General features: G+C 37.0%; 1 protein-coding gene and 1 pseudogene across 34 annotated transcripts in view; both read left to right on the forward strand.

Moving 5' to 3' along the window:
- SWT1 (SWT1 RNA endoribonuclease homolog) overlaps positions 1–27,932 on the forward strand; it is a 127,361-nt gene that overhangs the window by 97,676 nt on the left and 1,753 nt on the right. For 17 of the 34 annotated variants that reach the window (XM_028851396.2, XM_078001397.1, XM_028851395.2 and 14 more), the window contains 2 exons: positions 8,877–8,943; positions 14,319–14,383. In XM_028851396.2, coding sequence (XP_028707229.1) covers positions 8,877–8,943; positions 14,319–14,383 — 132 coding nt within the window. Of the gene's footprint in view, positions 1–8,876; positions 8,944–9,132; positions 9,185–9,497; positions 9,580–9,731; positions 9,824–14,318; positions 14,384–27,932 lie in introns of those variants that run through there. The other 17 variants (XR_013417119.1, XR_013417120.1, XR_013417109.1 and 14 more) reach the window with 7 other exon arrangements.
- On the forward strand, positions 18,398–19,689 carry LOC144340791 (26S proteasome non-ATPase regulatory subunit 7 pseudogene; annotated as a pseudogene).

A 27,932-nucleotide genomic window follows, 5' to 3' on the forward strand; every position in this document is an offset into this window, starting at 1 on the left:
GTCAACAGTCTCTGCATCTAGTGAGGTATGCTTGTAATGAGGCAGTAATAAGCTTGTGTCTGAGCCCTGATTGGGTATATTGAGATCTTAATGGCAGTATGAATAAATGGTGGAAGGTTACGATTTTTTGTTTCTTTTACTCTCAGCTCTTATCTTCAGTTGCTCCTTCCTTATTAACTAGAGTGATCCTATTTGTCATATTACAGTGGAAAAATAGTAGATACCTGATAGTGAGGTAGGATTAATCAATTAGAGAAGAACATTCATAGAGTATTAGGAGAATCGTGAGTATTGTGTAGATTTAGCTGGCAGTATCTGATTTCATAGAGGGCACAGGACTCATTGAGGACCTGTTTGAATCTCACTAGAGCCTCACTAAGTAGAAAAGAAATGAACCCATTTGTCATACTTGTTTCTGGCTCCCTTTAGTACATGGTTAATCCTGGTCACAGAACTGGCCTCCAGCAGTACCAGCATCCTAAGTACTAAGATTATCATCCAAGGAAGCATAATGCTAGAAAGCAAAGCAAAGAAAGTGTTTAACAACGGACTACTCAGTGAATTCCACGTCATTCTCATATTCTGGGACATGCTCCATCTTGCTTCTAATCATGAGGTACATGGCTCCCCAAAGCTGGGCCACCAGTATCTGTGGATAGCAGCTGTATATTAGTTAGCTAGAGCCACCATAACAAAATACCACAGACTGAGTGGCTTAAACAACAGATGTTTATTTTCTTATAGTTCTAGAAACTGAAGTCCAGGATTAAGGTACTAGCAGGGTTGGTTTCCTCTGAGGCCTCTCTCCTTGGCTTGTGCTTGGCTGACTATTCACATGATTGTTCTGTGCACATGTGTCCTTGGTGTCACTTTTTCCAAATTTCCTCTTTCTTTTTTTTGAGACAGGGTCTCACTCTCTGTGCCCAGGCTAGAGTGCAGTGGCCTGATCTCAGCTCACTGCAGCCTCAACCTCCCCAAGCTCAGGTGATTCTCCTATCTCAGCCTCCTGAGTAGCTGGGACTACAGGTGTGTGCCACCACACCTGGCTAATTTTTGTATTTTTTTGTAGAGATGGGGTTTCACCATGTTGCCCAGGCTGGTCTAAAACTCCTGGGCTCAAGCAATTCACCTGCCTCAGCCTTCCAAAGTGCTGGCATTACAGGCATGAGCCACAGTGCCGGGCCCAAATTTTCCCTTCTTGTTAGGACACCATTCAGATTGTATTAGGGCTCATGCCAATGGCTTCATTTACTCTAAATTACCTTTTTAAAGCCCTTATCTCCTAGTATATCCACATTCTGGGGTATTGGCGGTTAGGGCTTCAGCATACACATTTTTGGGGAACACGGTTCAGCCCATAACAACAACCAACAACAAAAAAGTGCTGGATTTGAAGAAACTCAGTGTTGTGCTGAACTCTTGGGGTGCATTGTGGCTGGCTTTTTTCAGAATTTCCTTAATAATGATGTTAGGATCCCATGGTCCCCTGGCCTAAGTCTACCAGCTCATCTCAGATCACTTTGCCAAAAATGTCTCTTTAGTCATGAATGAGAATCCATCCTTTGCTTGCCTAGTATATCGCAGAAGAGGCTTGAAAACACCTTATCTACATGGACTCATTAGCTAAGATAAGAATATGCTGTTTTGTAGACAGAGTTTTAAGAGTTTTTGAAGATGGTTTCAACTGAACACTAAACCTAATTAACGAGATGGATTTTTGATAACACAAACTGTCTTTTCATCAGTCAGAGATTTCCAAATATTTCCAGTCCACTTCTCATGACTTTTCTAACAATAAATTGTGGCATTGATTTCAGTTCCCATAGATTGACCCAAAGTCACATAAAGATAAAACTGGGACTAGAATTTTACAACTTTTACCCTGGCAGAAGATTGTATTAGGGCCCATGCCAATGGCTTCCTTTACCCTAAATTACCTCTGTAAAACCCTTATCTCCAAATATATCCACATCCGGGGGTACTGGAGGTTAGGGCTTCAACATATCAATATTGGAGGAATACACTTCAGCCCATAACAACAGCCACCATCACAGCTCAGCAAAGTTCAGTAATATGGCTGCAGCTAATTATCAGAGTATCACCTTTTACCTCTGGGTGTGCTCCTGGATTCTGGTAATGTGAAACAGTCTCTCCTCACCTAGTTGGTAGCCAGTGGGTAGGGCATAGTTCCTATGTTCCCTCCTGTCCGTAAAATATTTCACAGACTGGGTTCTCTACTCATAACAATCATGGTTTTGTTCACACTTGGCTCCTCTTTTTTTTTTTTTTTTTTAACCTTTTTTACAATAATCGATAGGGATTAAAAATGTGAAGTATATAGTGGACATCTTTTGCCTTTCACTTTTCTTGATTTCTCCTATTGATGTTTATTGTCAATATCAGGACTAAGGAGAGAAGCCCATTACTATTCATATGAATGATGTGAAAGTTCACTGCTGGAGATGCCTTACGAGAAGAGAACAAGTCCCCAAATAGCTTGAATTGAATGTTCATTTGGTTCTTAGTTGACAAGCTATGTGATAATTTGTGGTGTTTTCAAAGATAAGAAATAGAATAATAATAGTAGTAGCTAATATTTTATTGGCCAAGTATTGTTCCAAGTGTGTTACCTGTGTTAACTCATTTAATCATCTTAATAGCCCTGTGACATAAGTACTATTGTTGTCCCTGTTTTACAAATGAGAAATGAAGCATAGTGAGGTAAAGTAAGTTATCTGATACTGCAGCTGGAAAGCAGTAAACTTCTGATTTTAACTCTGGCTGGCTGGCTCCAGAGAGACTGTGATCACAACCATTATATAATTATGTTTCAATGCTAATGAAGAAAGTACAGGAGAGGAATAGGCTGGTGACCCAAGATAAAAGACAGGATTAGTTGAAGTTTTTATGGTGTATATTGTGTTTTAACTCTTCTGCAAAATTAACAGAAAGCTGTGGTATTTATTAGTATATTCTAATTATATGTATGTTTATGTCTAACAAACATTAAGACATATAATCTGCTCTTTTAACTATCAAATGATATTTTCCTACTCTAGAATTGCTTTTTAAGTTAAATTTGAAATATAGTCATTAAAATTGTCTATAAACTCTTCCTATTCCCACAACTAACTTAAAAAATAAAAGATTTCTAGTATTCTGAATAGATCAAATTTTAATTCTGAACTTTGTCCAAACTTTTGTCAAAAGTTTCTATGTTTAATACTTATATATAATTAGTATAGTCAAGCTATATGTAATTAGTGTAATGAGCTTACAAATTTTTATCTCTGAAGGAAAAATAGAAACATAAAATTTTAACAATTAATTTTGCTTAAATTGTTTAATTGTTCTTTGACCATGTTAACTATATACGGCATTTTTTTTCAAAATCTAGGACTGATGGCTAGCTCTCATTTGCATAGCTGATTTTCCAAATTAACTTTAGACAATGTGTAATTTTAGTTTTACTTGAAATAAATAATCCCCCCTGAAAGTGCTCTGAGATCCAAGACTTTTTTCCTTAGTGTTTCCTCATTGTGGATTTGATAAATTTTCACTGAGTTTATCAGCAACATAACTTAAATTCATCATCAGCAAAATCCAATTTGATAATATTGTTCAGGCATGTCACTGTATTAAAATGAGAAGAACAGAGCTTTGAGTCTCAAAGTGGTCTGAAGTTGAATTCTGGTTCCATCCATTCACCGGCTTTGTTACCTAGATAATAATTAGCCTTTTTTGTGTTTGTTTCCTAATATGGAGTTGAAAGAGTTGCTTTATTAAATTATAGAGATTAAAGGAGATAGCATTTATTCAGTCCTTTGCACTTAGTGGATGCTCAATAAATGATTTTGTTATCCTCGATAACAATGTAAGTGCTTCATAATATTTAAACCTTGACTCATTTATTAGCTATAGAGAATATAAAAGTGAGTTTTTAAAATAGTGAACATTTCCACTTCTTGCAATTCCTTTTTAAACTTCAATTTTTTTCACACTCTAAAACTATTTTAAATATTATATTAATGTAAATCATTGTCTTGCCAGAAGGGACCACAATTTATTCAGTTCTGTGGGTTGTAAGTCGTTATTTATAAATATCCAAGAATATATTTCACTTTTTTGAATTTCTAGAATTAAATATTAAACTGGAATATTTTAGATTTCTTTCCTTGTTCCTGAGTCTGCAACTTTATTTTTTCTAAATAGGAGATAAGTTTTATTTGAATTTTTAAAATTCAAATTGAAAATTTAGTCCGTTTTAGTGCATCATTTAAGAATTTTAGTCAGATTATTCTCTTTTGTCTCTAAAAACTTGAGTGGCGGTTTATCACAACCAGTTACAGATTTCTTCTCCACTCCCACTGCTTCCCTTGACTGGCATTTGGGGGAAAATTTTTTTTTAAACCTTGAGTGGCATGGTCTTTTTTTTTTTCTTAAAGAGATATATTGATTTTTATCTGATATTGAGTTATATAGAAATGAAATTCGTTTAATTCAGATTAACATTAATGCTAATTGTTCATGGATAAATAGAATATTCAGAGTGCCTATGTGACTGAGTCAGGACCTCTAGTGAGTGTCAGTTCTGTTAACCAACTTGCTTTGTGGCTCTGATAAAGATAAAACAACTACATTAGTGTTTGAACATACATGAAATAAATTGCCAGAAGCATTTGATAAAATACAGCTTTTTTTTTTTTTTTGCTTACATATAAAAGCAATACTTTAACTATTTTAAATGGACTTTATTTCATTTGATTTTGTAAAATAATTTAAAGGCAAGAAAATGGTGTTGGTTGTCCTTTTATTGGTGGGAAAAGTGTGAGTCCCAGAATCAAACCCAAGGAGATTTGAATATTTACCACCACTCACTGTGTAATCTTGGGCAAGTATCTTAAAATGTTGGACCTTGGTTTCTACATCTGAAAAGTGGTTATTATATAACAGCTAATATTTATTGAGTATGTACTGTGAGCACTGTATTGTGCTAAACACTGTAGATGCATTACTTAATTCGTACAGTAACTTTATGAGGTTAACACTACTTTATCCCCATTTCACAGGTAAGGAGCCGAGATACAGAAAAGCAGGCAACTTGATCAAGGTCGCAAAACCAAATTTAGGGTGTTAAAGCTGGGTTACATAATTAAATTCAGGGAGATGGTGTATGTAAAGCAGGGTCAGATTTATGTGTTCAGTAAGTCATTATGTGTTATTATTGATGCTGTCGTACAGGAAACCAGAGCATATCCAGCTGTGAGCTGCGGATTACATCCTGCTTCAACATCTGTTTCCAAAAACTCATTCCAGAATTTAAGAGTGAAATTTTAAGATTATAAACCACTTGAGGATAATGGACCATGTCTTATTTTTAAAATATTTCATAGCTTCATGTGCATTTGAGCAAATATGCATTTAATATATACTTACTGTGATTGTTATGAATTTCTTTTTAAATGACAAATGTGAATATATTTATAAATTTAAAAAATGGCCATTGTCTAAGAAATATTTTCCCCAAGGGCTAATTTCTTGATTCCACTGTTCTTTTAAAGAGTTGCCATTGAAGGGTGATTTTAGGACTTTCATTCAAAAAGCCTTTTGTCTTCATACTGGTATAAGAAAAAAAGAATGAGAAAACTTTAGAGAAGGCTGACCTCTCAAGAATTTTTGTGTGGGGAATTACTAAGGCATTTTCTCTATTTTATTTTCTATGTATTTTCAACAAGCTGTATTTCTAGTGAGTAAAAGTTTGCAATTTTTTGTGCCAGGCCACATTCCATTCTCTCATATTCAGAATTCATAGGATGTAATGAAGTCTAAATTAAACCCCAAGTTGACTGCATTTTAATAAAGTTGTTTAGTCCATTCTGGGCTCAGTTTACCTCCAACCATCTTTCAAAATAACGAATTTTATCACATATACTGTAATATATATCCTTGTTTTAAAAAGTAACATATATAGTTTTTATCTGATTATAAAAGTAATATATCTGAATGACGGTGAGATCCCAATAAGCCTTTTTTCATTAGAATACAATTCTGTGATATTTTGTGAAATAACTAAATATTTACATTTAGAACAAATTACTTCTTTCTTAGAAACTTAAAATTCCTGTGTTTCTTAATCTATTTACAAGTAGCCATTGAAAAGTGGAAGAGATGACCAAATGGACAAGAATGAGATATTTTTCTTCCTTTATTATCTCCCTGTGCCTGGTCAGGATTTGTTTCTTTCATGTGCTCTTTAGAACTGTGAGGCTTTGGGCTACTCTGGATCGTTCAGCGTTGTATCCAAGGGCCCAGGTCTCACAGAGTTGTTGAATGAGAAAATAAAGAGTCCCTTGTTCTGATCTGGGCATCTTGAGTACATATTTTACATTTTTATTTACTCATCAAATACACTGTGAGGGTTGGACGTTATTCACTAGAGTTTGTCTCATCCTCTGGAGTCTAATATAGTATGTTAAACTTACTAGGCTCTTAATATAGAACATCTTGTTTTATCTAATTTTCTCACCCTCTTTTATGGACAGTTCAGATTATTTCTAAAGCCATACAAAAGAATAGGTATAAATTATTCCACATGACTGATAGTTTGTTTTCACTTGGTTATCAAGTTAGAACACACTAGTTTGTTTCCCATTGCCTTTCTAAAGGATTGGTTTAACTTATCTAGAGAACTTTGTCTTCGTGTTTTAAGCAAATTATGTATGGATCCTTCTCCATATGTATTATCCAAGCAAATTATGTATGGACCCTTCTCATTATGTGGTATTCCTCAGGGCTTTTTTCGGGAGTTAAAAGACTTTTTTTTTTTTTTTTTTTTTTTTTTTGTATTTTAAAATTACTTGTTGGGAGAAAAACTTTTTCTATGAAATAGTATTCTTATGGAGGTTGTTGTATATTCTTAAAGATGTTCTGTATGTATGCCCCCTCCAAGGGATCTTTAAAAATCTGACTATGTCCCGAAAAACTGTTTATAAAAGCTCTCCCACAAGTATAATAAAGGCCAAATAGTCTAAGGATATAATTAAGATTATTGAGAACAGTTAATTATCAAGTCTGACAGAATCAAGTATTGGCAAGGACATAAAGACCCAGAGACAGTGTTAAAAGCCATTAGGAATTTAAAAACTAACCAAGGTGGCTTGATTTCTCATTAGTTATATCAATGTTTATGTATTTTATGGCTTGAAACTACAGATGGTTTCCAATTTATAATGGTTTGTTTTAGGATTTTTCAATTCTATGATGGTGCAAAGCATTTAGTACAATCCTTGACTTACCATGGGGTTAGGGTTATCTTCTGATAAACTCGTCATAAACTGAAAATGTTACAAGTCAAAATGCACTCCTACCTAGGATGTTTTCAATTTACGATGGGTTTATCTGGGTATAGCCCCATTATAAGTCAAGGAGCATCTGTATTGGATGATGATGATAGTTGTTACTGTCACTGTTATAATTGACATATACTATATAGTACTTGCTGTATTCCATATGCTGTTGTAATGACTTTTTTTTCTAGTAACTCATTTAATTCTTGCAGTAGCCCTATGAAGTAGGGATAGTTATCCTAATTTAACAGATAAGAAGATAAATCACATGGAAGTTAAGTAACTCCCCAAAGGTCACACAGCTAGACAAAGCTCACACAGCTGAGGCAGACAGTACTCAGAGGCACTACACTGTACCAAAATGACAAGCTGGTTTACTTCCTTTTTTTTTTTTTTTTCCAAAAAGAAAAACAGTATTCATGCTGAAAGGATGGAAAAAATATTTAGTATAAGAAAATGAGAATTAATACTTTACTACTAGAAGGAAAAATATGTTCTTCCCTTCTTTATTTTTATGGCCTGGTGCTGTGGCTCACACCTATAATCCCAGAACTTTGGGAGCCTGAAGTGGGAGGATCCCTTGAGCCCAGACATTCGAGACCAGCCTGGGCAACATAGGGAGACCTCATCTCTACAAAAATGATTTTTTTAAATATTAGCCCAACTTGGTGGCGCTTGCCTGTAGTCCCAGCTACTTGGGAGTCTGAGGTGGAAGGATCGCTTGAGCCCAGGAGGTTGAAGCTGCATTGAGCCATGATTACACCACTGCACTCCAGCCTGGGCAACAGAGTGAGACCTGGTCTCAACAAAATAAATTTAAAAAGTTGTTTTATTTCTGTTTCTGTCATTTGTTATTTTTTTGTAAATAGGTGTTATTTTCAATAATTTATATAATCTATTGATTTTTCATGGAGCTGTAGGCTGATAGTTCAAGCAATGTTATTTGAATTTAATCAAAATATTTTATTAGGATATCTTTTAAGTGGCTAATTTTATCAGTTGTCTGTTTGGACTGGTTGAACATTTCTGTGGGAAATACTCAAGCTTTGTCTGGAGCTTAACAGATATGAAGTATAAATGCACTTCACATTTCTATCTATGCATAGACTGTATAAATGCAGTTCACATTTCTGTCTATGCATAGACTGTATAAATGCACTTCACATTTCTATCTATGCATAGACTGTGTAAATGCAGTTCACATTTCTATCTGTTTTTTGAGAAATCTGTATTGTAACTTAAAATGTGAACTATAACTTCACGTGTAAGAATACTTATAGTTGTTGATTAATTGATGTTATAAGTATGAATTTAAATAAGCAAAAACATTTTAATAAGTTGACCTCTGTTGAATTAAGTTACTGGTTTTATAATTTTTAATTGATTTTTAAAAATATTATAAACCTTTAAGCTTATCAAACAGTAAGTTATCTCTCATGGTATGGGTATGTTTGGGGAGAAAGTTCAAGGTATTGCTTTTTTCTGAAATCATTTATTCCCCCCCCCCTTGGTTTTTATTTTATTTTTTAGGATTTTGGCCCCAAACAGTAATTATCAAGATGTTGAGACCCTCTATAACTTCCTAATCAAGTATGAGGTATGGGAAATATTTTTAAGTATTTATCACATTTCTACTTTAAACAAGTTTTAATGTAAATAAACATAGTAGGAGTTCTCAAACATAATGGAATGCTATTTAATTGATATTTGCTTTAAATTATTGAATGCCATAAAAGTTTGTCAGTGACATATTCTTTTTTCTCCTTTTTAAAAAACTATCTTTAAGGTGTATAGCAGGATGTTTTGATATGTTATACATAGTGAAATGGTTTCTGTAGGTAAGTAAATAAACGTATCAATTATCTCACAGTTACCCCTTTTTGTGTATGTGACAAGAGCACCTAAAATGTACTCTTTTAGCAAAAATTTTGAATATAGTACAATCTTATTAACTATAGACCTCGTGTTGTATGATCTGTAGGCTTGTTCATCCTACGTATCTGCAACTTCCTATCCTGTGACCTACAACTGTCCATTTCCTCCCCTCCTCCCTGCCAGTGACATATTCAATTTTTTCTTTCATTCCCTAAGTAAAAATATGAGAGTCCTAAAATAACACGCTTTCTCCAATGTGAAATTGTTTCTCATCAGGGGTGCTACGGGCATTTTGGACAGGTCAGTTCTTCGTTGTGTGGAACACTGCAGGATGTTTAACATCCTTGTACATCAGGTACTAAATGCCTATAGCTATCCCAGTTGTGACAACCAAAAGTATTTCATCTCCCCATCCAACTTACATACCCAGAATACCTCAGAAAGGAAGAACTCCTGGTTGAGAAATACGTTTTACTGGAAAGGAAAGCTATAATTTAGTTTCCTTTATAGTGGCAACATAAACCCTGGAGGTAGAACTAAATGAGGCTTCAGTGTATTTTGTAAATTAACCTGCATGCTCTCCTCATCATTACTGAACCGAAGTGAGTATTCTGTTGATTGTCAGTTTCTAGTTGCTTGATGCTCTTTGTTCATGTTTCCTATAACATTATTACTTTTAATTTTGTGCGTGTATGTGTTTAATTTTTAAAACATTCTAAATGAAGGAATGTGGCATATATTCAAGTCTCACATTTCTTATGAAGTCAAACTCCTTTAAGTATATTTCTTCACTTTTATTCCTGGTTAGCTCTTTGTAACTTTTTGTATGCCACATCTTCCATTAAGAAGCCAGTGATTAAGAACACAGACTCTGAGGTCGAACTACCCGTGCTTAAATGTTGGTTCTTCTACTTATTAACTAGGAAGAGTTATTTAATTCTCCTTGTCTCAATTTCTTCATCTGTAAAATGAGAGTAACAATAGTAGGTAAATTATTTGTATTCTGCAAAGATTCAGTAATGTAAAATCTGTAAAGTGCTCCAAAAAGTACCAGGCACAGAGTGAGTGTTTGATAAGTGTTAACTAGTCTTGACCAGGCTCGGTGGTTCACGCCTGTAATCCTAGCACTTTGGGAGGCTGAGGTCAGTGGATCGCTTGAACCTAGGAGTTCACGACCAGTCTTGGCAACACAGCGAGACCCCATCTCTCTAAAAAACAAACAAAATTAGCCAGCATGGTGGCATGCACCTGTGGTCCCAGCTCCTTGGGAGGCCGAGGCGAGAAGATTGTCTGAGTCCGGGAGGTCAAGGCTGCAGTGAGCCGTGTTCATACCACTGCACTCCAGCCTGGTTGACAGAGCAAGACCCTGTCTCAAAAAAAAAAGGGGGAGGGTGATGGTTAACTAGTTTTATTTAAGCAACGAATGGTGTTTATATGGGCTTTGTAGGAGTCAGCCTTAATTCAGCCGGGCGCCGTGGCTCACATCTATAATCAGCACTTTCGAAGGCCGAGGCAGGTGGATCACTTGAGGTCAGGAGTTTGAGACCAGGCTGGCCAACATGATGAAACCCCATCTTTACTAAAAATACAAAAATTAGCTAGGAGTAGTGGTAAGGGCCTGTAATCCCAGCTACTCATAAGGCTGAGAGGCAGGAGAATTGCTTGAACCCAGGAGGCAGAGGTTACAGAGAGCCAAGATCGTGCTGCTGCACTCCAGCCCGGGTGACAGTGTGAGGCTCTGTCTCAAATAAATAAATAAAGAAGAGACTTCTTTATCACCACATTATTTGATTATTAAGAGAACTTCCTCTTTTGAGATGATTCATATAATTATTTCATCTTATTTTCTGAATTGCTGGAGAATTGCTTGGACCTGGGAGGTAGAGGTTGCCGTGAGCCGAGATTGCACCACTGCACTACAGCCTGGCTGACAGAGTGAGACTCTTGTCTCAAAAAAGTCAAAATATGCTGGGCACAGTGGCTCATGCTTGTAATCCCAGCACTTTGGGAGGCCGAGGCAGGCAGATCATGAGGTCAGGAGTTCAAGACCAGCCTGGCCAACATAGTGAAACCCCGTCTCTACTAAAAATACAAAAAAATTAGCTGGGCATGGTGGTGGACGCCTGTAATCCCAGCTACTCAGGAGGCTGAGGCAGGAGAACTGCTTGAACCCAGGAGGCAGAGGTTACAGAGAGCCAAGATTGCGCCACTGCACTCCAGCCCGGGCGGCAGTGTGAGACTCTGTCTCAAATAAATAAATAAGAGCCTTAATTCTTTATCACCACATTATATGATTATTAAGAGAACTTCCTCTTTTGAGATGATTCATATAATTATTTCATCTTACTTTCTGAATTTCAAATCAAAACATTAAGTCTAACAAAAATATATATGTGGAACTGGGCACGGTGGCTGTAATCCCAGCATCTCAGGAAGCTGGAGGTGGGAGGATCACTTGAGGCCAGGTGTTCAAGGCTGCAGTGAGCCATGATCATGCCACTGCACTCCAGACTGGGTGACACAGCAAGACTCCAGCTCTAAAATATATATGAACAATAGGACAATTTAAAAATTACATACGCTGGAAAATTCTGGGGCATAGTTCTTTATAATTTAGTACTTTCTATTGCCAAGAGTATTAGAAGAAAGTACCTAACTTATTAATTATAAGAATATATGGATCTGTTGCTTGATGATATCTTGTGATATAAACAAGAAAGAAATTTAAAAATAAAAAAAAATATGTAGATCTAAGAATCAGATATATGTAAAATATATATATTAGAGACAGGGTCTTAGTGTGTTGCCCAGGCTGGGGTGCAGTGGCTGTTCACAGGCACAGTCATGACACACTAGATCCTTGAACTCCTAGGCTCAAGCAATCTTCCTACCTCAGCATCCCAGGTAGCTGGGACTACAGGCACACACCATTGTGCCTGACTGATTCACAGATTTTTAAAATCATTTCTCTTAAAAGAATTACTTTTCCTACATCACTTACTACATTGGATATATTTGTCTAATATAAAAAACAATGGTAGGACTGTCTAAATCTTTTAAGGAATTTGACTATTTTTATACTTCTCCTTTGCCTTTTCTTGAATTTTTAAATTAAAAATAAGCCATTTCTAACATCTGGCTTTTATTGTAAGTAGCACAGTTAAAAAGTAATGATACCCATTTCACAATTCACTTTATAGTCACAACTCTAATGTTTGCTGACAGTGGCATCTTTTAGCTATTTTTTCCCCTGGGAATTAAAATTGTTCATTTAACCATGGAGGTGATATTTAACAGTTGTAATTTCAAATGTCTCAATATGGGTAAATGAAAATGTCTTTGTAGTCAAAATTAATTAATATGGTGAAACAGACCATCATGAGACTGCACTTCAGTTTTTCTTTATTAGTAAAGTAACTACCTACTTTGTAAATTATCTACTGTAACCTGGAATTATGTCACCTTTTACTTCCAGCTGTGTTCTTGGATAAACGTCTAAATGTATGTGGATGGTTGCTTTTACAACTAAAGATAAATCTAGATATTTAAAAAAAAACTATTTAAAAGCTTAATATAAATTATTTTATATTCATATTTAACAGGTTCAAAGTCAGCCTTTTAGCTGATTTTTCTCAACAGTTGATAGAAAATGGATCATTCCCTTCATCCTCTGACCAAGTATCTGCAGTGTGTTGACATTTGGTGGCCTGTGTTCTGATACGTTGTAGGTCCCGGAATGTGTGGCTATGGTAAAAATATCAGTGGCCCTTAGGAGAAGGCAGAACATGTAAAGAAGGAAGAAGTGGACTGGTTGATAGTTTAAATGAATATTTTATAACATTTTTAGAAGATTCTTTTAATAAAAATTGTGGTAAATTATATACCGATTTCATATAATCATTAAATATGATATCAAATATATAATTAAATACTAGTAAATATATAAATATATGCTAATGTTTAAAGCAAAATATCCATATTATATTCATTTAAATATTTGAAAACCATATATATGTGTGTGTATATAAATATATAATTGTTTTTTAATAGAGACAGGGTCTCATATGTTGCTCAGGCTAGTCTCAAACTCCTGGGTTCAAATGATCCTCATACCTTGACCTTCCAAAGTGCTGGGATTACAGGCGTGAGCTGTTGCATCTGGCCAAAAAACTGTATATTTTTAAACTTTCAGTGAATGAAACATTTTCTATACAAATACGGTAAACTTTCTATGAAAACATTGAAGAAAGTCATGGAGTTTTTACCAATAAGCAATATGTTGAATCATATAGAAGACTTTTATGATATGAATCTTTAAATTAGTAGCCATTAAATCAGGGTGGTATCATTCTTCCTCACCAAAAAATGCATGCCAGCTAGCAACACTTAGAAATATTTTTTTAAGTAAATTGAATAGAAATTAGCCTTATTGTTTCCTTTTACTAATTCTAAATTTCTGAAAATTTAGGCAATATGCTATTTGTTATCTGATCAAAATAATTTTTCTCTGCAAGTTTTCAGATTCTCCCTTGCAGATAAATAGGAATATTGTCTAAATCAATAGTAAGTTTCAAGAAATAAAAGATTCCTTCACTGTGTCTTCCATATGTGTGCCACAGCTAGTTTTTATGTGATGAAATTTTTTATATTTGTGGTATTATAAATTATATCTCTGAATTACAGATATTTATTAACTTAAACCTGTAGGTTTAAACATGTAGACCTCAATAATCTGAAAAATATATTTCTTTAGAAAATGTCTATAAATAAGACTTTTTCCTAAACCAGATAGAACTGTCTGCAGTTTCTAATCTTATTTGTGTTTTTCTGTCCATTTGATCTCTACTATGTCTAGGTCCATCTCACCTCTGCTGGTTCTACTAACAGATTAAGATGTAACAGTAGGATTCATATTTTTGCACACAGTTCCATGTTAGCATTATGGTCATTGCACTTCTTATTGTTACCGTTTAATCCTTTTCATGCAGTAACTAGAAATTTGAACTTTCCTCTCAGAATATGGGCTACTCTAATTTTGCTATCATCACTCATTTTAATTAATATAATTTTTAATAACTATATCTTGGTTCCTTTCAGGTAAATAAAAATGTCAAATTTACTGCCCAGGAACTTTATGATTGTGTCTCTCAGACTGAATATAGGTAAGTCATATCTATACATAGATAGAAACCATTGTAACAAGCTTTTCCATATACAGCAGCACTTGGTGGTGGTGGTGATGTGTTTTTTCATTGTCTTTTCACTACACTATGTTTTTTTTTTAACTTTACTAATATGAAATATTTCCTACATACAAAAAGGTCATGTGTTGTGTGTTTATCAGCTGTAAGGTTTAAAGTGGTTCTCAAATTTTTTGGCCTCAAGATTCTGTTACATTTTTAAAAATTATTGAAGATCCCAAAGAGCTTTTCTTTATATGGTTCATTATCTAGCTATATTTGCTGAATTAAAACTTAGAACTGAGAATTTCAAAATGTTTATTAATTCATTAAAAAATAACCACATGTTAAGATAAATAACATATTATGAAAATATTAAAAGTAACATTGTTGTACAGTTTTGCAAATCTTTTAATGACTGACTTAATAGAAGGCAGCAGGATTCTTATAACTGCTTTTGCATTTAATCTGTTGTGATAAGCATGGCTGGATTGCTGGAAAACTACTGTTCACTTTTGCGAGAACAAGAGTGCAAAGGACAAATCACATCTTAGTCTTTATTTATTTGTTTGTTTGGTTGGTTTTTTTAAATTTTTTTCTTTGAGAAGGAGTTTTGCTCTTGTTACCCAGGCTGGAGTGCAATGGTGCGATCTCAGCTCACTGCATCCTCCGCCTCCCAGGTTCAAGCGATACTCCTGCCTCAGCCTCCTGAGTAGCTGGGGTTATAGGCACCCACCACCATGCCCAGCTTATTTTTTATATTTTTAGTAGAGACAGGGTTTAACCATGTTGGCCAGGCTGGTCTTGAACTCCTGAGCTCAGTTGATTAGCCCACCTCAGCCTCCCAAAGTGCTGGGATTACAGGCATGAGCCACCGCGCCCAGCCACATCTTAGTCTTTTTATGGAAATAGCTTTGGCTTCTTTGACCTCGCATACCCTCTGAAAGAGTCTTAGATTCCCTGTGGTCCCCAGACCATGTTTTGAAGAACAACCGATATAAAAAATACCCATCTGCCTACCATTCAACTAACAAACTTGAATTTTACCCATTTCTAGCTGTAACCTCCCTTTTATTCTCTCTCGAGGGATTGTATCTTTATAGTTCTCATCTTTTTTTTAATGGTTTTACTGAGTATTATTTATAACAAAAATATATTGATTTATTTTGCTGATTTTTGAACTTAAATGTATCACACTATACTTTTTTCCCTAAAATAATTTGTTTTATAGCACTCATACATAACAAAAAGGGCAAGTATTATAAATCCAATTCTTTTTTTTAATCTTCTTTTTTAAATTTTTTAATGAGACAGGGTCTCACTATGTTGCCCAGGGTGGTCTCGAACTCCTGAACTCAAGCAGTCCTCCTGCCCCGGCTTCCCAAAGTACAGGGATTGATTACAGGCATGAGCCACCATGCCCAGCCACAAATCCAATTCTTATATACACAGGGTATAGTTGTGAAGCCTTTGCTGTGGGCTAAATGTGTACCCTCCAAACTCATACATTGAAATCTAATCCCCAGTGCGATAGTATCAGAAGATGGGGCCTTTGAGAATTGGATTAGTGCCTTTATAAAAGAGATTTCAGAGCATTAGCTAATTCCTTCCCTTCTGCCATGTGAGAACACATAGAAGGCACAGTCTGTGAGGAAGAGGACCCTCACCAGACACCAAATCTGCTGGTGCTTTGATCTTGAACTTCCCAGCCTCCAGATCTGTGAGAAATTTATCTTGTTTATAAGCTGCCCAATCTAAGATATTTTGTTATGGCAGCCTGGACAGTCTAAGATATCCTTCTAATTCTAGGCCCAGGCAAATTTATGAGGAGCTAAAACTGTTTAACTCCTTCACTGTTGCCTTCCAGTAGCCTCCACCACTACATATGCCATTTTAGCTTAACATCAGGATTCATCCATGTTGATACATGGGGCAGTAGTTGGTTTTCAGTGAGTTCTATTATAACACGACACGTGCATTTGTAAATGTCGCCACTGCATTGTGTAGTCATGCAATAAAAACCACAAGACTTATGGGCAAAATCAGATTAGGAGCATAACACTTAACCTCATTTGGGACACATTTTTAAAAAGATAGGAACTTAATAAAAGTATCACTAAACCACAGTTCATTTGCTATTTATAACTTACATATGTACCTGTGTGGCTACAAAATATTATGAGCAGGTCTAGCGACAAAGTTAACTAGCAAAATGCTTCTGTTAAAGCTCCAGACTGGTAAATTTGTTTGAGGATATCAGATGTAGGATTGATAGTCATACATAAATGTTTCAACACAACTATGAAAGTTCACCAACTCATTAGATCAAAATAAGTTTTTCAAGAAAATCTGAAGCCAGTTGGCATACACAAATCTGTTATAGTTGGGGGAGAAAATGATTTCTTGCCCTAATCATCAGATTATCAGTGAATTGGTTGTACTCATATAGATTTTTACATATAATCCACAAAATATTGTGTGAGATGTGTCAAAAACATAGCATCTTCCAACCTTAGCCATATTTTTTAGTGTAAAAAGCTTATTGTAGATACATGGAGGCCACAATCTCTTGAAGCATGATCCTAGTAGACATCTAGAATTATTTTGATTTTAGCATACTTTTGGAGTAGTTAGCAGGGTTTTTATTGGGGAGAAGTTCAGGAGTCAGGTCAAATGTTCATAGTTAAAGTAGTTGTAGTATTTTTTTTTTGTTTTCTTTCCATTTACTGTGTCAGGGATTTAAACTATGAAGTTAATCAGCAAACCCTCTTTTATACGCAGAAGGATGATTTTAAAGAGAAATCAAATATATATATATATATATATATATATATATATCTTGAAGGCATTGAAAAATGGTAATTGCTGCTCAGCAAGCTTTCAGTTAATAGCATTTAGAACTTCTGGGTTTTTTTGTGAAATTATTTGCCCGTATATTTGCCAGTATCTTCCATATTCGTCTCTGGGGTGCTCCACAGCTTACAATTTTTTCGAATAAGCTGCCAAAAGAGAGAGGGTTTTTTGGTTTCACTGGTTCATACTAGATATGGGGCCAGTTGTGGCAGATGAAAGGTGACACCATTTTCCTGTGACTCACAGGTGAAAACAGAAGAATGATTTAACTTGCACATAGATGACTCCCTTTGGGAATGTGAAGGGCAGTTACTTAATGTTTAAGACAATTATTTAAATTGTCTGAATTTGATAATCTTTGTTTTTGTTTTTTTTTAAAGCATTAGTTGTAAACAAGGAAACTGTTGATGTCTCACACCATACTTACTGCAATAAGGAGATGTGAAATAATGAGAAATTTATCTGTGCCCTGATATGGTTAGGTTTTGTGTCTCCACCCAAATCTCATCTTGAATTGTAATGCCTGTAATCCCTACAATTCCTACATTTCGAGGGAGAGGCCAGGTGAAGGTAATTGAATCATGAGAGCAGTTTCCCCCATGCCGTTCTCATGATAGTGAGTGAGTTCTCATGAAATCTGATGGTTTTATAAGAGGCTCTTCCCACTTCACTCAGCACTTCTCATTCCTGCTGCCTTGTGAAGCAGGTGCCTTGCTTCCCCTTCTGCCTGAGGCCTCCCCAGCCATGCTGAATGAACTGTGAGTCAGCTAAAACTCTTTCCTTTATAAATTACCCAGTTTGGGGCAGTTCTTTGTAGCATATGAAAATGGACTAATGACAGTCACTGACTCTGGTTCCTGAGACAGAGGTCCTAAAACCCTTATAGATAGGATTTCTGGGAGAATCTTTTGTTCTAATCTTTGGTCTTTAACCTGGGTTCCTGACACAGAGCTCCTAAATCTCTTGGAATTTCCTAAGTGATAGGTGCATTGTTTGCTCTAATGAGGCAACTCTTGGTGGGCTCCTGGATGGGGCTGGTCACCAGAAGGACCAAGTCATGATTAGAAGCTTAACACATTCGGCTCTACCCGCTATCCTCTGGGAAGGGGAGCGGGGCTCGAAGTTGAGTTAATAAATCCATCATGCCTATAGGATGAAGCCTCCTCCATGAAAATTCCTGAAGTGGCAGCAGCTGCCAAACTGGAATAGGAGAAGCTGGGACTGGAGGAGCTGCAGGAGTCCTTGCCGCTGTCAGTGTTTGCGAGTGGCAGGGAGCCAGGCCTTGAGGGATGGGGTGTGCTGTGATGCCAGAGCTGGCGGTGCAGAAGGTGGTGGTCTACCGCCTGTTGCTGCTCAGTGTGGTGGATCACTTCAACTGATTTGGCGAGGCTAGAAACCAGAAGCAAGCTATTGGGGTCATGGCAAAAGAAAATACTTGATGTGTCCAAGAGTTTTGCAGTCCCTTTTTATGATAATGACTAAGTCCTTTTTTATGAAGATGACAGAGATGATGCTGTCTGATTTTTAGATCAAGATTATTTGGAAAACATGTATGGAATGTTTAAGAAGGTAAATGCCAGAGAAAGAATATTTGAGTGGCACCACACAGGCCATAAACTTTACAAGAATGCCATTGCCATCAGTGAAGTAATGAAATGATACTGCCCTAACTCTTGTTTTGGTCATTATTGATGTGAAACCCAAGGACCTGAGCCTGCCAACAGAAGCATATATTTCAGTGGAAGAAGTTCATGTGGATAGAACTACAACCATAAAAACATTTGAGCTTGTGACCAGTGAAACCAGAGCAGAGGAAGCTGAGGAAGTCAGAGTCAAACGCTTGTTATGAGACATCAAAGACACTACCGTGGGCACTCTTTCCCAGCAGATTATAAACCAAGTCTCTGCATGGCTTGAAGGGACTGAACTCCACGCTTCTGGATATCAGGAGCTACCAGGTAAAAGTAGTGACAGGCAGGCTACCCATAGACCATCAGATCATCCACCTGCTGTAGGATGTCTTCAGCCTGCTGCCAGATGTCAGCCCTGATGAGTTTGTCAAGGCCTTTCACCTGAAGACCGACAACCAAATGGAGGTGATGTACGTGCCCTTGCTCATCTGTTTTTGGCTGCCCTGCACAGCCTTATCAACAACAAGATTGCCAACCAGGATGCAGAGAAGAGAGAAGGACAGGAAAAGGAGAGAGCAAAAAAGATAGAAAGATGACAGAGAGAAAGATAAAGATAAGGAAAACATAAAGAGTGATATAAAGGAAGAAGAGAAAAAGGAGAAAAAGTGAAAATGTAGCTTTTAAAATTTGTAAATTAACCTTATAAAGTAAATCAGTGTGCTCCTAGAAGGTTCTTGCTTGCTTTTAGTGCTTTTTGAAAAGCTGTTCTACTGACAGCCCTCTGCTTCTGACCACCCTTGCTGTGGCATTACATGGAAGCAAATGGATAGAGGGACTGATCTTGTACCTAATACTGCAGTTTCAACTGCTGTTGAGTTGAGGATATAATAGTCAGCTCTGGCTTCAGATTGTGTGAGAAAAATTAAGAGAAGTCAACATAACATTTTTGGTACTCTTCATTCTTTACCTGTAAAACCAAGAGTTGAATTTTCCCCCACCTTAAAAGACTCTTGGGGTCTATTTCTGGTAATTTACAAAATTCCTGAATGGAGTGCATGAATTCCACCCATTCTCTGCCTTTTAACGCTTTTGAATTCTGACCCTTTTGAACTCTGTTGAGAAAATCACACCACATTTTGGATCTACATGTAGTTCTGGCATTCTTAGGGCTTGGGATCCAGCTTTATATTTTGTTTACCTTCAAAGAAAATTAAATGGTTTGGTTAAAAAAAAAAAAAAAGCTTCCTGAGCTACCAGGTTCAGAGAGCTTCCAGGTTGTTGGACTCGTGGAGTTGCTTGGGAGGTGCCACACACAGAGAAGTCATGGAAGCTCCAGCCCCTTCCAACATATACTTGGTAATACCAAGTATTTTATTCAAAAAATGAGTAAAACATAAATATTTCCCTGAGTTCTGTAAGCTGTCCTAGCAAACTGAATCTGAGGAGGGAGTTGTGGGACCTCCTGATTTATAAGCCAGTTGGTCAGAAGCATAGGTGACACTGTTACTTGCAGTTGTTGTCTGAAGTGGGGGGCAGTCTTGTTTGACGAGCCCACAACCTGTGGGAGTTGACTCTGACTCCAGATAGTGTCAAAATGGAATTGAATTCTAGTACACCGAGTTGGTGCTCACTGGAGAATTGGTTGCCATGTGGAGAAAACCCCACACACACCTGGGGTTAGAATTGTTGAGTGGAGTATATGAGAGTATAGTAGGAAACCCCACAATCTCCAGGTCGACCAACTGGCTATAAATTGGGGGTTCCCATGACTCCCTCTTCAGTTCAGTTAATTTGCTAGAGCGGCTCATAGCACTCAGGGAAACATTTTACTTACATTTACCCATTTATTATGAAGGATAAGTTAAAGGATACAATTGAACAGGTAGATGAAGAGGAGATCCATAGAGTGAGGTTCAGGAAAGTCCCAAACACAGGAGCCTCTGTCCCCATGGAGTTGGGTGTGCCACCCTCCTGGCATATGGATATAATTAAGTAGCTCAAGAACATAAACCTGTTTGATGGGTTCTAATAAAGCAAGGAATTAAGGTTTTATATTAAAGCAGCTTTGAGGAAAAGTGAATTCCATAAGATACAGAACCTTGGTGCTTATATCTGCAATTCAGCTGGTGTTTTCTCTTCTCCAGTTTTTCGACTCTTTGAAGTAGCTTTTGCTCTTGCCAGTGGAGTGTCTGAGCACTGCTCACCCTGAGAAGTTTGCTTCAAATCCAAGATGGTAAATTAAGGAGATTATCAAACAGATCTCTTGTGTGATATCTTCTATCTTTATGAGAAATTAGGTACAGCATTTAATTCACTTTTTTTCTGGCTTGTAAGTTCTTGATAAAGTGTTTTGACATGTTTGCTAGGCAAGTTTCTAAGGTTTTTTTTTTTTTTTTTTTTTTTTTTTCACTTTATGAGATGATAAACTAGTTTGTGACATCGGCCTCAAAGTACCTGACTGTATGAGACGGATACCAAACCAAACTGTTTTTCTTGCTCTGAAACTCATCACAACACACTTCTGACACCAGGCAATCAGATGTACCCCATCTCCAACATATAACATGTGACCTTTGTATCTCTCTTTTTTCACTTAGCATAATGTTTTTGAGGTTCATTCACATTTTAGCATATATCAATACTTCATTCCTTTTCGTGGCTGAATAAGATTCCATCACACACACACATATACACACCACATTTTGTTCATTCATCTCTTGATGGACATTTGGGTTCTTTCCACTTTTTGACTCTTATAAATAATATTGCTCTTTGTGTATAAATATTGGAATTCTTACAATTCTTTTCCATTTTAGGGGTCATATACCTAGGAGTAGAATTCCTGGGTGAGATCCGAATTCTCAGAAGCTACACTATTTTACATTTCCACTAACAATATACAACAGTTCCAGTTTCTCTTCATCTTGGACAACACTTGTTATTTTCCGTTTTTTTGGTTTTGGTTAGTTATTGCCATCCTGATGAGTATGAAATTGTATCTCATTGTGATTTCAATTTGTATTTCTCTAATGTTAATTAGGGAAGGGGCTGAACTTCTTTTCATGTGCTATTTGGCCATTTGTATATCTTCTTTGGAGAAATGTCTGTCCAACCCTTTGCTTATTTTTAGTGGATTGGTTTTCTTTCTGTTATTAGAATTCTTTATGAGGAATTTGGCCCCAGGCCAAAATCTTACATGTGATGTTTGAACCCACTATAGACAATTACAAGGCTTTATCTGACAAACTCAATGGGGGAAGCTGCTTTCTTCATACCTAAGGAAATGTTGGCCTAAAAGGAAGAGTTGAGGCACAAAAAAATAAAGAGTTTACTTGAGCCAGAGTGAAGACAGCTGCCCCGATATGTGTTAAAGTTGCCTTGAGGAGTGTACCCTCAGCTCTTGTTACGAGCAAATTTTTAAAGGCAAAGAGAACAAGGAGTGGGCTGATACAAAGTTATTTGACAGGAATTCTCAGTAGTTGACAGGGATATCATTGTTCAGTGGTTGGCTATACATTGTTGAATTAGAGGGTATGAGTTAGGGTGTCCAGCATATGGCAGTTATGGCTTTTTCTTGTCAGTTAGCCTAGAGCCCACATAGCAAGTGGCTTCAAGAGATAATTATTTAGCTCAAGGCGGAGTGATGTGACTGCTGTTTCATTCCAGTGCCTCTCTGGACCTGATAGCTTAAATGGGCTTGCATTCCTCAGTTAAGTTTCTTTTTTTTTTTCCATGCCAGTGTATGCTATTTTCTGGAGGTACTTACTGGCGGTGACTGAGACTCCCTGCAGCCACGCTCACACACAGCTGCATTCCTAGCTCAGGTGACTGTTCGGAGGCCTTCTTATGGGGAGATGGGGGAGTTGGCTGAGGCACTTCCCAGGTGCCTCCACTGAGGCTTCCTTTGGGAGGCTTTGACTAAGGTATTTCTCTCTGATCTGACTCAGTATTTTTCCACTTCTAGCCCTTCCTCCTCTGCCTCCCCATGGGCCCCTGGGTTCATAAAGATGCAGAGAGGAAGCAGCCTTCTTCAGGGCTTCTCAGCAGTGCGACAGTGTGCCCCACCCCGACAACCCTGCAGCGCATATTTATCTGACCCTTTCCTAGGGAAGTAATGAAATACTAGAGAACTAGCACCTCTCATTTTGCCCCTTGCTTATACTGTGGCAAGAAGTGAATAAAGACTTGATTGTGGCCGGGCGCGGTGGCTCAAGCCTGTAATCCCAGCACGTTGGGAGGCAGAGACGGGTGGATCACGAAGTCAGGAGATCGAGACCATCCTGGCGAACACGGTGAAACCCCGTCTCTACTAAAAAATACAAAAAACTAGCCGGGCGAGATGGCGGGCGCCTGTAGTCCCAGTTACTTGGGAGGCTGAGGCAGGAGAATGGCGTAAACCCGGGAGGCGGAGCTTGCAGTGAGCTGAGATCCGGCCACTGCACTCCAGCCCGGGCGACAGAGCGAGACTCCGTCTCAAAAAAAAAAAAAAAAAAAAAAAAAGACTTGATTGTTACTTTTAGTTTGCCTTGTCCTTATTAACCACATCAACACCTGGCAGCTCAACATGTTATATATTCTTGATAGTAGACCCTTATCAGATACATAATTTGCACATATTTTCTCCCACTCTGTAAGTTGTCTTCACTTTTTGGTAGTATCCTTTGGTGCACAAAAGTTTTAAATTTTGATTATTTGTGTATTTTTTTCTTGCATTGCCCGTGCTTTTAAGACTACTTAAGAATTCACTGCCAAACCTAAGGTTATGAAGGTTTATCCTAATGTTTTCTTCTAACATTTTTATAGTTTTAGCTCTTACATTTAGGCCATTGATCCATTTTGAGTTAATTTTTGTATATGATGTAAGGTAAGGGGTCTAGCTTCACTCATGCATTCATCCATCCATATACATGCATGTGGATATCAAGTTTTCCTAGTAGCATTATTGTTGAAGAGACCATTCTTTCTCCATTGGATGGTCTTGGCATCCTTGATGAAAATCAGTTGACCATATATGTGAGGGTTTATTTCAGAACTTTCAGTTCTGATCCATTGAATGTCTGTCTATCTGCTCATACCAAACTATTTTGGTAACAGTTCCTTTGTAGTGAGTTTTGAAATTGACAAGTGTTTTAAGTCCTCTAACATTTTCCTTTTTCAAGATTTTGTTATTTGGGATGCCTTGCAATTCTATCTGAATTTTAGGATCAGCTTTTCTGTTTCTACAAAAAAGGTTGTTGGGATTTTGATAGAAATTGCATTGACAATGTAGATCAGTTTGGGGAGTATTATCATCTTACTAAATATTACAGTCCATTAACATAGAATGCCTTTTCTCTTATTTAGATATTCTTTAATTTCTTTTAGCAGTGTTTTTTGTTTTTTTGAGACAGTCTCACTCTGTCACCCAGGCTGGAGTGCAGTGGCATGATCTCGGCTCACTGCAACCTCTGCCTCCTGGGTTCAAGCAATTTTCCTGCCTCAGCCTCCTGAGTAGGTCGGATTACAGGCACACACCACCAGGCCCGACTAATTTTTGTATGTTGTTAGTAGAGACGGGGTTTCACCATGTTGGCCAGGCCAGTCTTGAACTCCTGATCTTGTGATCTGCCCTCCTCAGCCTCCCAAAGTGCTGGGATTACAGGCATGAGCCACCGCATCTGGCCAGTGTACAAGTCTTATACCTCTTTGATTAAATTGATTCCCAAGTATTTTATTACTTTTTATGCTATCATAAGTGAAATTGTTTTATTTCCTTTTCTGCTTGTTCATTGCTAATGTATAGGAATACAATTGATTTTTTTGTGTTGATCTTTTACATTGCAGCTTTGCTAAATTAATTTATTAGATCTAATAGTTATTTTGTGACTTCTTTAGGATCTGCAAATAGAAATTATTCTGTTTCTTTGTTTCCAATTTGGATCTCTTTTATTTCTTATTCATGCCTAATTGCTGTGGCTAGAACTTATACTACAAAGTTGTACAAAGTTGTACAAAATGGTACAAAGTTGAACAGTGAAAGAAGCCTTCCTTGTCGTGTTCTTGATCTGAGGAGGAAAGCATTCATTCTTTTACCATTGATGTTAGCTATTATATACTGCTTTTATATTTATATTTTATATATTACATTGTATTCCATTTTTCTTTTATTTGTGATACACATTGCAAATGTATAGAAAACTTCAGAGGGTTGTAAAACACGTATCCATTATAGACCTCATTCTTGGATTTTGGAAAAATTGCATCAGACATTGGAATTAGATCATGTAAATTCACTAGTACCATGCCATTTTGACCAAATTGGTTGTGGGAAGGGAATCACAAAACTGTGTGGAATTATTTTTAAATTGATTTGATAAAATTTCTAGTTATTTTGATCTGAGATTTGGTCAAAGCAAATTTGACACCATTAATAGGACAGTCTAGAGAAATAGTGGCTGTTGTTTTGCAGAATCTCATGAATCGCACAACTAGAAGCAACCTCCAGTTTTGAGCTCTCTTCTCGAAAGGATCAGGAATTAGAATCATTTCACTTGGAAAAAGAGAAATAGGGACATAAAATATTTGTACTATCAGAGGAAGAAGGGAAAGAGAGTTTTTGTTTTAATTTAGGCAGACTCAGGTCAGCTAGATGGTTTTAATAGGCCCAATATAAAGCAAGAACTATCTATCAGTGAACTGCCTCTCACAATAGTGAGTGTCTCATCACCAGGAGGGAAAAGCTGAGGTGAGATGACTCACTGGAGATGCTGCAGAATGACAAGCAGAGGTGTTAAGGTGCCCCTGCAGCCAATATTCTGTCATTCTACAGATTAACCACCAGGAAAAGGAACTTAAGAATGCCTATCATCATGATCTAATAAAAAGTATAGACCAAGCAGACACTATGAAAAACAGCCAATACTTTTGTCAGCCAGTGATGACAGAACTTGCTACAGCAAAATCTGTAGGTGATAATCCATTGTCAGAATACTGACTCACGTGAATTAAGAAACAAATGGTGCTAGGAGGAAAAGAGAAGATAGAGCTCACCTCTTAATTACAAGGGGTGAGGGGAAGAAAAAGATAAGATACAGAAATAGATTCAAAAGTCTAGTTACTGAAAGATATTTTTTTCACATGTGGAATAAATAAGGACAGGAATAGGGGCCTATCCTTTTAGTTTGTTTCATTTTTAAGTTTATAAGAAAACATTTATATCTCTGCTATTTTGAATCTCTTGAGTGTTTCAAAATCATTTTTTTGAGTAGTTGTGAAGAATTGGCAGCACCATAGCACTATTTTTAAGCTTTAAATGTAGAAAATGAGATTAGGGTTACACAAAGCCGTAAGTCAGATTTAAATTATTATTATTATTTTTAGGGAACAGGTCATACTGTATTGCTTAGGCTGCTCTCAAACTCCTGGTCTTCAGTGATCCTCCTGCCTCACCCTTCTGAGTTGCTAGGATTACAGATGCGAGCCACCCAAAAGTCAGGCTTTAATCGGTCTCAGAGAAACCACATATTGTCAAGAAGTGAGATTATTCCAAATATGGTACATTTACTTTATTATTATTTACTTTGGTGGTGTCACTACTCCTTCTTGTCCTGTCCCGAGTTCTGATCATCCCCTGAGTTCTTCTTCCTTTGTACCCCCCATCAAGCGATCTGTCATGTGGGAGGGCCAGTGGGAGAGGTAGCTAGTGGTTCTCTCCAACGCCATGAACGTGGCAGAGCTATCTCAGAAGCCAAGGAAGTAATGACAGTCTAACTGTTACAATAAAAATGACTGCCAATTTTGAATACCTAACATGCCAGATACTATACTAGATGTTTGGTGCTCTTTGTGAACTTATATAGACCATCGCCCAGTAGATGAAAAGAGTTATTTACGGGATTGAATTCTTTGACACTTTGAATTCTAGATGCTAGATATAATGGATTGGTGTCCTACAGTTTGGGATCCCACAATTTGTAGGCTCATGTTAGCTTTCGAGAGCCTGACTGGCTTTGCCTGAAGTAAAATTGTGAAGTAGATATGGTACATATTAAGCACTCTCTGCTTCCCCACCCTTGGTTTAGGGTTACTAACATTCCTTTGGTAACTGCTAGGTAACTTGTCTCAGCAATCTTTTCTAAGAATTGAAACTCTGTCAACTTCCTTACCCCTCTCAAGTATCTGTTCCTTTCAGGAGGTACATCCTCTTAATATCCTCCAGTCCGCCTCTACTTTACTCTCAAGCCAAATAAGAGAAAAATAAAAATTCTTAATACAATGGACTAACACTGGCATTTGAAATACATTCTTTGATATTTGAGGTAAAATACCATTAATTATGATTTATTAGCACAGACAACATTGGAAGATAAAAGCACTTAGTTGCACAAATTCTTACATAGCCAACAGGAAGACAACCTTGGTATGATTCCTAGAATTCAGGAATAAGGGCTTCTTCTGTGGTGGACCTGCAACCAACAGGCAAAGCTGGATGCCTAAGCATAGCCTTTTATATAATGGGCTGGGTTGAACAATCTAGTTCTACCTTACTCTCTGAAGGACCTCTCTTAGTAGGAAATGGGCTTATGTTAAGATGTTTTAATCCAAGGGGTAAGCCACACAGTTGGAATAGAATTTTTAATGTATCCAAAGGAAATGAAGTCATTATGTCAAAAAGATATCTGCACTCCAGTGTTCACTGGGGCACTATTCACAATAGCCAAGATATGGAATCTACCTAAATGTCCATCAGTGAACGAATGGATAGAGAGAATGTGGGATATATACACAGTGGAATACTATTCACTCTTAAAAAAAGAAGAAAATCTGTCGTTTGGAACAGCATGGATGAACGTAAAAGACATAAGTTAAATAAACCAGGCACAGAAAGACAAATACCCACATGTTCTCACTGATACGTGGAATCTAAAAAAGTATGAGTAGAGAATAAAATGGTGGTTACCAGGAGCTAGGAGGATGGGGGACTTTGGGGAGATGGTGGTGAAAGGACACAAAATTTCAGTTAGATAGGAGAAATAAGTTCAGAGATCTGTTGTACAACATGGCGACTT

This window comes from Macaca mulatta, chromosome 1 (assembly GCF_049350105.2).
Source record: "Macaca mulatta isolate MMU2019108-1 chromosome 1, T2T-MMU8v2.0, whole genome shotgun sequence".
Lineage (NCBI taxonomy): Eukaryota > Metazoa > Chordata > Mammalia > Primates > Cercopithecidae > Macaca > Macaca mulatta.